Genomic DNA, 13,236 nt, shown 5'->3' with positions numbered 1-13,236 from the left:
TATAACACATGTTACTGTGACAGGGAAGGTGGCCCCTCTCAGCTCTGGGCCCCATAGCAGCTGCACTCCCTGCACCTATGGTAGCTACACCCCTGTATATAACACATGTAACTGTGACAGGGAAGGTGGCCACTCTCAGCTCTGGGCCCATAGCAGCTGCACTCCCTGCACCTATGGTAGCTACACCCCTGTATATAACACATGTAACTGTGACAGGGAAGGTGGCCCCTCTCAGCTCTGGGCCCCATAGCAGCTGAACTCCCTGCACCTATGGTAGTTACACCCCTGCATATAACACATGTAACTGTGACAGGGAAGGTGGCCCCTCTCAGCTCTGGGCTCATAGCAGCTGCACTCCCTGCACCTATGGTAGCTACACCCTGTATATAACACATGTAACTGTGACAGGGAAGGTGGCCCCTCTCAGCTCTGGGTCCCATAGCAGCTGCACCCCCTGCACCTATGGTAGCTACACCCCTGTATATAACACATGTAACTGTGACAGGAAAGGTGGCCCCTCTCAGCTCTGGGCCCCATAGCAGCTGTACTCCCTGCACCTATGGTAGCTACACCGTGTATATAACACATGTAACTGTGACAGGGAAGGTGGCCCCTCTCAGCTCTGGGCCCCATAGCAGCTGCACTCCCTGCACCTATGGTAGCTACACCCCTGTATAACACATGTAACTGTGACAGGGAAGGTGGCCCCTCAGCTCCGGGGCCCCAAAGCCACTGCACCCTATGGTAGTTAAATCTACACATCATTCCATGCCAGTCATATCGTGTTGTGTACCCATTATTCGTCCCTGCATGCCTCCCCTTTCCCGTCCGACATCATACATCAGTAATATCTGCAGAATAGCTACTTTACAGAACATCGCGGGTGGTTGTAATAATTTGGCCTCTCGGGGTGTTCCCATTATACCAGTATAGTTTGTATAATGTCTGACAACCAGCCCTTCCTGTTTCTTCCAGTGTAAAAAACCGGAGCAGCACTTTAAGGCTTACCTGAAGCAGCACCTTCCCAAGAGACTGCACTATGCCAATAACAGGCGTATAGAGGATATTCACCTACTGGTAGAACGGAAATGGCATGTTGTCAGGTGAGTGAAAACGTGCGCGCACACACAGGAAGGTCAATGAAAACCATTTCCCTGCTATTTATCATTGTCCTACATTCTGGTCAGTGTGAGTTATCATTAATGGTTCCGCAGTGGCGGAGCTCAGTGCCAGCTATATTGTTAAAGACTAAAATCAGTCAACTCATCTGGCAGCATGGACGGTATAATGGATAGCGTTACTGCCTCACAGCAGTGAGGTCACAGGTTCCATTCCCAACATGGCCGTAATTGTGTGGAGTTTGTACGTTCTTTCTTCTGTGGTGTTTCAGATCGGCAAGCGCCCTGTGCGGGAAGGTGGCGTGCAGCTGACATCTGCTGGGGACCGATTGAATTAGCATAATCCCCAAAGTGAAGAAAGATGAAGGGCGGGAAACACTAAACTAAAAATGTGGTAAAAACCCTGATATCTGGGTTTTTAACACATTTTCATATGCATTAAAGTATCACCGCTGAAGCTTCACTGTGGGGGATTACGCCTATGGGGTGGCGTGGATAGTGGGGGGGGGGGGGGTGCATAAAACATAATTGTATGTCATACAATGATATTATTGTATAGCTAATGTAATGGTATCACACATCCTATAAAATCGCATGCGATTTTGCAGGAGGTGCGATGCGATACGATGCGATGCGATCCCCTGGGGCATACAGAGCAGTGAATAAATTACATAAAAAAATGGCATCGCACGGCATTAAAATGGCCCATGCGATGCGATGCGATTTCACTACGTTAGCGTACGTAGGAAATCTGGGCGCCCTGCTAGGAAACAAGTACCGGAGAAAATTACTATGAAGGAAATCACAGCAGGAGATCATTACAGTTCATCAGACTAATATAAGGGAAGTAACCATTATGATGATAAAGTATACCTTAAGATGAGTTGTCCGAACTAAAGGGGAGCGCCTACTTGTCCATACCAACCATTTATTTCTCCAGTTTTACATCTGATTAGGCCACACCCACTGATTGGCTGTTACTTTATCGCTCTCCAAGGCTTTTTACATCTGGCCCTGTGAGTAATGTGGCTGCTTCTTGTTGCGTTTCACAATAATAACCATGATAAGATAGATTTATGCAATGTCTGTAGTTTATCGTTTATTTCACAATAGAAACCTTTGCCTTACAAGCTGGGAGTCATTGCAGGGAGCGGAACTTGTGCTGATTGGAAGCATCATTTCGGAATGCTGATATAAATAATAGTTGTAACCTTGGTCAGCCTTCATGACCAGTCCGAGATGCCGCAGCCTGTGATGGCGATGCGTGTGATGGCAAGGAGTGCCAATTAATAATCAATTCATTTTCATAAATCAATAGACAAAAGCTTCTTCACCTCCATTCAGTTCAATTATTCTAAATTTGCTACGTTTGGAGTCCTATTTCACCTGGGATGTTGCTAACCAAACAGTAGCTACTTCTTATTTATGTAGTACCTTCTAGAAGATAAAAGATGGTATGATTGGTTTCCCATAGCAACATCCAATGTGATCCAGAACTCCCATCTTAGTAAATTTCGCCCATTGTGGACGAGTGGCTTCTGTTCTGTCCCAGCGTTACACATTGGGCGGATGCGCTGCCCCAGCCACGTGGGCTACTTATTAAAGGTCCTCTGCGGTTTTTTTAAGTTTGCAAATTCTGACCTCTCTGAGACAACACAGCTTTATTGGTCTGGGAGCAATAAGTGGAGAGAGATAAAGGGGCTCATTTATCAATGGGTGATAAAGCTTGCAGTGTATCTGAATGGTGCTACAGCCAATCGGCTACCAACTGTCACGTATACAGTGCCTAACTGTCACATGTTTAAAAATGACAGTTGGCAGCTGATTGGAACATCATTTATCATATGCAACCAGTTTTTATCACTTGATAAATGGGCATACATTTTCCCCACTTTGTTACTGGTTTCGTTTTGGTGCAGACCGGTAAAGACCTATTTGCCGTCCATTCATTTTCTATGAAATCCAGTTCTAGACATGCTTGTACTTGGCAGCTCCTAACCCTGGTGTTCTTTATGCAGGAAAATGGGGGATGTCCACAAGAAGCAAGGCCGATGCGCGTTTCAAGGAGACCACGGCTATGACAATAAAATCAACAGCATGCAGGTACTGGGCAGAGGGAATAGCCATGTACTGTATATGCTTATACACCGTTTCCCACCGCTAATCACTCTTCTCGCCTGTTCCCAGACCGTCTTTGTTGGCTATGGTCCTACTTTTAAGTTCAAGACAAAAGTGCCTCCGTTTGAGAATATTGAACTGTATAATGTAATGTGTGGTGAGTATCACTTGCTAATGCTGATAATGTAATGTGGGCCCCCTGTGTATTGCAGTGTAGACTCCGAGCCTGTGTCCAGAACCCTCTTATCGCTTTGTCTCCGAGCCTGTGTCCGGAACCCTCTTATCGCTTTGTCTCTGAGCCTGTGTCCGGAACCCTCTTATCGCTTTTGTCTCCGGAACCCTCTTAACGATTTGTCTCCGAGCCTGTGTCCGGAACCCTCTTATCCCTTTGTCTCCGAGCCTGTGTCCGGAACCCTCTTATCACTTTGTCTCTGAGCCTGTGTCCGGAACCCTCTTATCACTTTGTCTCTGAGCCTGTGTCCGGAACCCTCTTATCACTTTGTCTCCGAGCCTGTGTCCGGAACCCTCTTATCGCTTTTGTCTCCGGAACCCTCTTAACGATTTGTCTCCGAGCCTGTGTCTGGAACCCTCTTATCACTTTGTCTCCGAGCCTGTGTCCAGAACCCTCTTATCACTTTGTCTCCGAGCCTGTGTCCGGAACCCTCATATCGCTTTGTCTCTGAGCCTGTGTCCGGAACCCTTTTATCACTGTCTCCGAGCCTGTGTCCGGAACCCTCATATCGCTTTGTCTCCGAGCCTGTGTCCGGAACCCTTTTATCACTTTGTCTCCGAGCCTGTGTCCGGAACCCTCTTATCGCTTTGTCTCCGGAACCCTCTTATCGCTTTGTCTCTGAGCCTGTGTCCGGAACCCTCTTATCGCTTTGTCTCTGAGCCTGTGTCCGGAACCCTCTTATCGCTTTGTCTCTGAGCCTGTCTCCGGAACCCTCTTATCGTTTTGTCTCTGAGCCTGTCTCCGGTACCCTCTTATCGTTTTGTCTCTGAGCCTGTCTCCGGTACCCTCTTATCGCTTTGTCTCTGAGCCTGTGTCCGGAACCCTCTTATCGCTTTGTCTCTGAGCCTGTCTCCGGAACCCTCTTATCGCTTTGTCTCTGAGCCTGTGTCCGGAACCCTCTTATCGCTTTGTCTCCGGAACCCTCTTATCGCTTTGTCTCCGAGCCTGTGTCCGGAACCCTCTTATCGCTTTGTCTCTGAGCCTGTGTCCAGAACCCTCATCAGTTTGTCTCCGAGCCTGTGTCCGGAACCATCTTATCGCTTTGTCTCTGAGCCTGTCTCCGGTACCCTCTTATCGCTTTGTCTCTGAGCCTGTGTCCAGAACCCTCATCAGTTTGTCTCCGAGCCTGTGTCCGGAACCATCTTATCGCTTTGTCTCTGAGCCTGTCTCCGGTACCCTCTTATCGCTTTGTCTCTGAGCCTGTGTCCGGAACCCTCTTATCGCTTTGTCTCTGAGCCTGTCTCCGGAACCCTCTTATCGCTTTGTCTCTGAGCCTGTGTCCGGAACCCTCTTATCGCTTTGTCTCTGAGCCTGTGTCCGGAACCCTCTTATCGCTTTGTCTCTAAGCCTGTGTTCGGAACCCTCTTATCGCTTTGTCTCTGAGCCTGTCTCCGGTACCCTCTTATCGCTTTGTCTCTGAGCCTGTGTCCAGAACCCTCATCGCTTTGTCTCTGAGCCTGTCTCCGGTACCCTCTTATCGCTTTGTCTCTGAGCCTGTGTCCGGAACCCTCTTATCGCTTTGTCTCTGAGCCTGTCTCCGGTACCCTCTTATCGCTTTGTCTCTGAGCCTGTGTCCGGAACCCTCTTATCGCTTTGTCTCTGAGCCTGTCTCCGGTACCCTCTTATCGCTTTGTCTCTGAGCCTGTCTCCGGAACCCTCTTATCGCTTTGTCTCTGAGCCTGTGTCCAGAACCCTCATCAGTTTGTCTCCGAGCCTGTGTCCGGAACCCTCTTATCGCTTTGTCTCTGAGCCTGTGTCCGGAACCCTCTTATCGCTTTGTCTCTGAGCCTGTCTCCGGTACCCTCTTATCGCTTTGTCTCTGAGCCTGTGTCCGGAACCCTCTTATCGCTTTGTCTCTGAGCCTGTGTCCGGAACCATCTTATCGCTTTGTCTCTGAGCCTGTCTCCGGTACCCTCTTATCGCTTTGTCTCTGAGCCTGTGTCCGGAACCCTCTTATCGCTTTGTCTCTGAGCCTGTGTCCGGAACCCTCTTATCGCTTTGTCTCTGAGCCTGTCTCCGGAACCCTCTTATCGCTTTGTCTCTGAGCCTGTGTCCGGAACCCTCTTATCGCTTTGTCTCCGGAACCCTCTTATCGCTTTGTCTCTGAGCCTGTGTCCGGAACCCTCTTATCGCTTTGTCTCTGAGCCTGTCTCCGGAACCCTCTTATCGCTTTGTCTCTGAGCCTGTGTCCGGAACCCTCTTATCGCTTTGTCTCCGGAACCCTCTTATCGCTTTGTCTCTGAGCCTGTGTCCAGAACCCTCTTATCGCTTTGTCTCTGAGCCTGTCTCCGGAACCCTCTTATCGCTTTGTCTCTGAGCCTGTGGCCGGAACCCTCTTATCGCTTTGTCTCTGAGCCTGTCTCCGGAACCCTCATATCGCTTTGTCTCTGAGCCTGTGTCCGGAACCCTTTTATCACTTTGTCTCCGAGCCTGTGTCCGGAACCCTCTTATCGCTTTGTCTCCGGAACCCTCTTATCGCTTTGTCTCTGAGCCTGTGTCCGGAACCCTCTTATCGCTTTGTCTCTGAGCCTGTGTCCGGAACCCTCTTATCGCTTTGTCTCTGAGCCTGTCTCCGGAACCCTCTTATCGTTTTGTCTCTGAGCCTGTCTCCGGTACCCTCTTATCGTTTTGTCTCTGAGCCTGTCTCCGGTACCCTCTTATCGCTTTGTCTCTGAGCCTGTGTCCGGAACCCTCTTATCGCTTTGTCTCTGAGCCTGTCTCCGGAACCCTCTTATCGCTTTGTCTCTGAGCCTGTGTCCGGAACCCTCTTATCGCTTTGTCTCCGGAACCCTCTTATCGCTTTGTCTCTGAGCCTGTGTCCAGAACCCTCATCAGTTTGTCTCCGAGCCTGTGTCCGGAACCCTTTTATCACTTTGTCTCCGAGCCTGTGTCCGGAACCCTCTTATCGCTTTGTCTCCGGAACCCTCTTATCGCTTTGTCTCTGAGCCTGTGTCCGGAACCCTCTTATCGCTTTGTCTCTGAGCCTGTGTCCAGAACCCTCATCACTTTGTCTCCGAGCCTGTGTCCGGAACCCTCTTATCGCTTTGTCTCTGAGCCTGTGTCCAGAACCCTCATCAGTTTGTCTCCGAGCCTGTGTCCGGAACCCTCTTATCGCTTTGTCTCTGAGCCTGTGTCCAGAACCCTCTTATCGCTTTGTCTCTGAGCCTGTCTCCGGAACCCTCTTATCGCTTTGTCTCTGAGCCTGTGTCCGGAACCCTCTTATCGCTTTGTCTCTGAGCCTGTCTCCGGAACCCTCTTATCGCTTTGTCTCTGAGCCTGTGTCCGGAACCCTCTTATCGCTTTGTCTCTGAGCCTGTGTCCGGAACCCTCTTATCGCTTTGTCTCTGAGCCTGTGTTCGGAACCCTCTTATCGCTTTGTCTCTGAGCCTGTCTCCGGTACCCTCTTATCGCTTTGTCTCTGAGCCTGTGTCCAGAACCCTCATCGCTTTGTCTCTGAGCCTGTCTCCGGTACCCTCTTATCGCTTTGTCTCTGAGCCTGTGTCCGGAACCCTCTTATCGCTTTGTCTCTGAGCCTGTCTCCGGTACCCTCTTATCGCTTTGTCTCTGAGCCTGTGTCCGGAACCCTCTTATCGCTTTGTCTCTGAGCCTGTCTCCGGTACCCTCTTATCGCTTTGTCTCTGAGCCTGTCTCCGGAACCCTCTTATCGCTTTGTCTCTGAGCCTGTGTCCAGAACCCTCATCAGTTTGTCTCCGAGCCTGTGTCCGGAACCCTCTTATCGCTTTGTCTCTGAGCCTGTGTCCGGAACCCTCTTATCGCTTTGTCTCTGAGCCTGTCTCCGGTACCCTCTTATCGCTTTGTCTCTGAGCCTGTGTCCGGAACCCTCTTATCGCTTTGTCTCTGAGCCTGTGTCCGGAACCATCTTATCGCTTTGTCTCTGAGCCTGTCTCCGGTACCCTCTTTTTTCTTACGGCCAGTGGTGGATGCTGGGGTATGGGTATTCCGGGCTGGAGGTCCGGGCACCAAGGAGTACAAACTTCTTGTGGCTAGTGCAGCCCCAGGCTCCGCCCCCCTAATACCCCTTCCTGTCCTCAGAGACCAGTTTTTTCCTTGGTGCTCTGAGGAACAGGCACCTCGCTAAGGAGAGGGCATTTTTAGCCCTAATTTACTTCAGTTTTTTTTTTTTTTTTTTTTGCTGTGTGTTTTATTTTTACACAGCCGGCAGCGCAGCGCTGCTGCGGCTGACGGCAGAGCTTCTCCCGGCGTCTGGTGGACGGACCTGTCGGCCGCTCACACCAGACACCTCAGGCACTGGAGGGAGCTGCAGCCGGGAGAAGCGCAGGTAAGCGGCTTCTCACTTGTGAGGGAGCCGGAGTCGCGGCTCACACCGCCGGCGGAGGGGCGCCGCCGGAGGCCTGGCAGCAGTACTCAGCTCATGCTGAGTAACCGCTAGACCACCATGGTTTTTTGCGTAAGCATATCTCTCTCAGGAGGCGCCGTTTAGAGAGTTACGCTGGTGGTTCCAGGAGGGGACGGAGTATAAGAAAACTCCGCCCCCCTGCTCGCGGCAATGGCCTGTCCTGGGTTCCCGCCGCGAGCGCTCCTCTCCTCCCACCTGTGTCACAGCGGGGGCCATTTTAGCTTACTTGCTACCTGCCTGCTAAACGGAGAGGAGCTAAAGAAATCGCCCCCCTTTGCCTCCACTGTTATCAGTGACAGGTTGTATTATCCTCACCTCACTTTTATGGTGTAGGTGTAGGAAACAAAGTGCCGAATCCTGTGTGTATGGGTTGTGTGAGGAGTTGTATACTGCAGTGTTTTTTCTGTCTTTGTTATTTTTCACAGTTTGTTATGTTAATGTGAGTATTCATATACCACATCTCTCTCTGTAGAAGTGCCAGAGAGTGCAGTATTAGGTCACTTATTCGTTTATATAGTGACTGACAATTCCACATACAATAGCGCTGGTGTTTAGTTAACTCAGGTTACTAATTTACTGCGATACATACACATATCATGTCAGCAAAGGGGAAATCCCGTAGGCCTGGTCCCGCTCCAGCGTTGCATGCATATACTTGCACAGTGTGCAAAGAAAATTTTGCTAGTGCAGAGCAGAACCACGCAGGCCTCTGTGACCGTTGCTCTCAGCCGGGGCCTAGTTCGCAACCCAATGCGGATGTTCCCTGCAGACCGGACTGGGCGGCAGACCTGTCCTCTGCGATGAGGGAATTAGCTTCCCAGCTGGCAGCGTCACGTAACCCCGCTGCCGTACCGGCACCCCAAGCCCAGCCCCAGCAAGAACCAGCATGGGTAGCAGGTCTATCTCAGTCAGTCCAGGGTTTGGTGCAGGTTTCATCCTCACTACAAAATGTCCTGACAGGGTCTAGTTCAAATAGACCGTCCAGACGTGAGGCAACTCAGCCTCTCCCACAGGACACAGATGATGATGATGCCGATGGAACTGGGGACGACCAAGATGGGGGCGCCATTGATTTAGTGGATGATGTGGACGCTGATACTGAGGATCACATGTCTCAATCCAGAGTGGATAGTCTAATTAAATTGATACGGCTCACCTTTAACGTTAAGGAGCCGGATACTCAGGCCGCTGCAGAGGGGATAGATACTGAACCAGTGTTCAAACGCAAAAAGAAGGATAGTGCCTTTTTCCCTAAATCAAAGCAGTTGGAAAAGTGCCATGGGTGGGGGGTCGCCTTCTGGAGTTTGCGGAGACCTGGTCAGGTTCCACATCGGACTCCTGGGTGTTGGATCTAGTATTGCAAGGGTATGCTCTGACCTTTTGCTCCAGACCCCCAACACAATTCTTTACAACGGGCCTGCCACAGGACCCGCTCAAGGCAAGAGCCCTCGAGACTGCAGTCTCAACTCTGTTGGAACAGAAGGTGATTATACCGGTTCCACACTCCCAAAGGGGGACGGGTTTCTATTCAAACCTGTTCCTGGTCAGCAAACCAGACGGGTCCTTCCGCCCGATTTTGAATCTCAAGAAACTCAACACGTTCCTGAGGGTCCCAAAATTCAGGATGGAATCTTTAAGCTCCATTCTAAGCACTCTAGAACCAGGAGACCTGATGACCTCTCTGGACATACAAGATGCTTATCTGCATATTCCAATCAAGCAGGAGCATCAGAGATTCCTCAGATTCGCGATACTGGATCGCCATTTTCAATTTCGTGCGCTCCCGTTCGGACTCTCAACAGCCCCCCGGGTGTTTACGAAAGTCATGGCGGTGATGGCGGCTCGCCTGCACCTCCTAGGCATTCGAATTCTTCCGTACCTGGACGATTTACTGATAGTAGCGCAGTCACAGGAGGAGATTCAGGCCCACCTCCAGATGACGCTGGACATGCTCCAATCTCACGGGTGGATAATCAACTGGAAGAAGTCCAGCTTGACTCCCTCATCCACCATGGTTCATCTGGGGGCACTAATAGATACAGAGACCCAGAGAGTGTTTCTTCCCAAGAAGAAGATACAGGACATTCACTCACAAGTCCAGGTTTTTCTGTCGCAAAGCAGGGTGTCAGTTCATCTCTGTATGACACTAATGGGGAAACTGGTATCCACGTTTCCAATGCTGGAATTCGGCCAGTTCCACTCCCGAACACTCCAGCTGGCCTTGTTGTCTCGCTGGAACCGATCACACGCGGATTTGAAAAGACAGTTCCTCATCATATCAAACATGGTCAGACAGTCCCTACAGTGGTGGCTGCTGTCAGACAATCTGAAAAAGGGAAAGTCCTTTGCAAACCACAATTACATCATTGTGACAACGGATGCCAGTCTGGTAGGCTGGGGGGCTGTAACCCTAGATCAGTCATTCCAGGGCCTCTGGTCTCAAAAGGAAACAAAGCTACAAATAAATGTGCTGGAACTAAGGGCCATCTCCCGGACGTTCGAGCAGTCAGGAACCCTTCTTCACGGAAAACCAGTCAGAATACAATCAGACAACGCGACGGCAGTCGCATATGTGAACCATCAGGGGGGGACCCGGAGCCGAGCGGCCATGCGGGAAGTGACCCAGATCCTCATATGGGCAGAGAAATTCCTACTCACCCTGTCGGCAGTATACATTCCAGGAGTGTTGAACTGGGAGGCGGACTTCCTGAGTCGGCAGACGATCCACTCAGGGGAATGGTCCCTCCATCCAGAAGTGTTCACAATCCTGACAGGTCAGTGGGGAATGCCACAGGTCGACCTTATGGCCTCAAAACACAACAAAAAACTCCCCCGGTACGGAGCCAGGACAAGGGACCCACAGGCGTGTCTGGTAGACGCACTATCGGCCCCCTGGCCTTTTCAAAAGGTATTTGCATTTCCACCAATCCCTTTAATCTCCCGGCTACTTCAACGCCTCAAGAGAGAGAGGGTGACCATGATCCTAGTGGCCCCGAATTGGCCGAGACGATCATGGTACCCAGACCTGTTACAGATGGCCATGGCACCACCGGTTCCATTGCCCCTCCGGCCAGACCTCCTGTCACAAGGACCGTGTCTACACCCCGACTTAGCCAGGCTGGCTTTGACGGGGTGGCTATTGAAGAGTCGATCCTAAGCAGAAGAGGATTTCCCCCTACAGTGGTCAAGACCCTGCTGGCGGCAAGAAAACCATCGTCAGCTAGGGTGTACCACAGAGTCTGGCAAAGGTATTTTCTCTGGTGTGAGCCCAGGAGGTTCAACCCAAGGATATACAGGTTGGATAGGGTCTTAGGATTTCTACAAGCAGGCTTGGACATGGGATTGAGCCATTCATCCTTGAAAGTTCAAGTGTCGGCTCTCTCTGTCCTTTTCCAGAGGAAGATCGCTACGTCATCTACGATCCATACCTTTCTACAGGGAGCTCTTCACCTACAACCTCCCATACGTCCACCGGCAAACCCATGGGACCTTACCTTGGTGCTGAAGAGTTTGATGAAGGCCCCATTCGAACCCTTGGAATCGGTTTCTCTTTCATGGCTCACTCTGAAGACTGTTTTCTTACTAGCCATTGCGTCAGCGCGCAGAGTGTCGGATTTAGGGGCCCTCTCTTGTAAGGTCCCATTGCTCATCTTTCATGAAGATAGAGCAGTTCTTAGAACTAGACTGGACTACCTCCCAAAGGTTGTATCCCGATTTCATATAAATCAGGAAATAGTAGTACCAGTGTATAAAACAACCACAGAATCGCGGGATAACGATGTCTCTTTGGATGTTGTTCGAGCCCTAAAGATTTATGTGACCAGAACTGAACAGATAAGAAAATCTGATTCTCTCTTTGTCCTCTTTGATGCCCGGAAGCTGGGTTGGCCTGCTTCAAAATGCACATTGGCTAGGTGGCTAAGGTCGACCATAAGGCAAGCGTACTTGTTGGCGGGACGACCAGTACCGCATTCGATAAGGGCGCACTCCACCCGGTCTGTGGGGGCATCGTGGGCCCTGAGGGCAGGGGTCTCGGCGGAGAGCATCTGCAGGGCAGCCACGTGGTCTTCGGCTCATACGTTCATTAAATTCTATCGATTCGACACCTTTGCCTCGGCCGATGCGGCCTTTGGCAGGGGTGCCCTCAGTGCAGCTCAGGAGCGGTCCCACCCTTAGGGACACAGCTTTAGGACGTCCCATACCCCAGCATCCACCACTGGCCGTAAGAAAAAAGGGGATTTTTGGTTCTTACCTGTAAAATCCTTTTTTCAGAGGCCAAGGTGGATGCTGGGCGCCCGCCCTTCCGCTCCAAATCTTGCAGTTATAGTTATAGTTCACACTTTAGTGTTCTGGTTTTTGAATGTTCAAAAGTTGAATGGTTCCCCTCTCCTATACCTGTTCCTCGGCTTGTTAAAGTTAAAAACTGGTCTCTGAGGACAGGAAGGGGTATTAGGGGGGCGGAGCCTGGGGCTGCACTAGCCACAAGAAGTTTGTACTCCTTGGTGCCCGGACCTCCAGCCCGGAATACCCATACCCCAGCATCCACCTTGGCCTCTGAAAAAAGGATTTTACAGGTAAGAACCAAAAATCCCCTTATCGCTTTGTCTCTGAGCCTGTGTCCGGAACCCTCTTATCGCTTTGTCTCTGAGCCTGTGTCCGGAACCCTCTTATCGCTTTGTCTCTGAGCCTGTCTCCGGAACCCTCTTATCGCTTTGTCTCTGAGCCTGTGTCCGGAACCCTCTTATCGCTTTGTCTCCGGAACCCTCTTATCGCTTTGTCTCTGAGCCTGTGTCCAGAACCCTCTTATCGCTTTGTCTCTGAGCCTGTCTCCGGAACCCTCTTATCGCTTTGTCTCTGAGCCTGTGTCCGGAACCCTCTTATCGCTTTGTCTCCGGAACCCTCTTATCGCTTTGTCTCTGAGCCTGTGTCCAGAACCCTCTTATCGCTTTGTCTCTGAGCCTGTCTCCGGAACCCTCTTATCGCTTTGTCTCTGAGCCTGTGGCCGGAACCCTCTTATCGCTTTGTCTCTGAGCCTGTCTCCGGAACCCTCATATCGCTTTGTCTCTGAGCCTGTGTCCGGAACCCTTTTATCACTTTGTCTCCGAGCCTGTGTCCGGAACCCTCTTATCGCTTTGTCTCCGGAACCCTCTTATCGCTTTGTCTCTGAGCCTGTGTCCGGAACCCTCTTATCGCTTTGTCTCTGAGCCTGTGTCCGGAACCCTCTTATCGCTTTGTCTCTGAGCCTGTCTCCGGAACCCTCTTATCGTTTTGTCTCTGAGCCTGTCTCCGGTACCCTCTTATCGTTTTGTCTCTGAGCCTGTCTCCGGTACCCTCTTATCGCTTTGTCTCTGAGCCTGTGTCCGGAACCCTCTTATCGCTTTGTCTCTGAG

General features: G+C 51.0%; 1 protein-coding gene across 7 annotated transcripts in view; it reads left to right on the top strand.

The window, feature by feature from the left end:
- Positions 1-13,236, top strand: part of ENPP2 (ectonucleotide pyrophosphatase/phosphodiesterase 2) — a 97,760-nt gene that overhangs the window by 56,627 nt on the left and 27,897 nt on the right. For all 7 annotated transcript variants that reach the window (XM_083186734.1, XM_083186735.1, XM_083186733.1 and 4 more), the window contains exons 15-17: positions 976-1,103; positions 3,137-3,221; positions 3,306-3,393. In XM_083186734.1, the coding sequence (XP_083042860.1) occupies positions 976-1,103; positions 3,137-3,221; positions 3,306-3,393 (301 nt within the window). The remainder of the gene's footprint in view (positions 1-975; positions 1,104-3,136; positions 3,222-3,305; positions 3,394-13,236) is intronic.

This window comes from Crinia signifera, chromosome 5 (assembly GCF_055691185.1).
Source record: "Crinia signifera chromosome 5, ASM5569118v1, whole genome shotgun sequence".
In the NCBI taxonomy this organism is placed as follows: domain Eukaryota; kingdom Metazoa; phylum Chordata; class Amphibia; order Anura; family Myobatrachidae; genus Crinia; species Crinia signifera.
The sequence above is the reverse complement of the archived record's forward strand: the minus strand, read 5'-3'. Positions and strand labels throughout refer to the sequence as shown.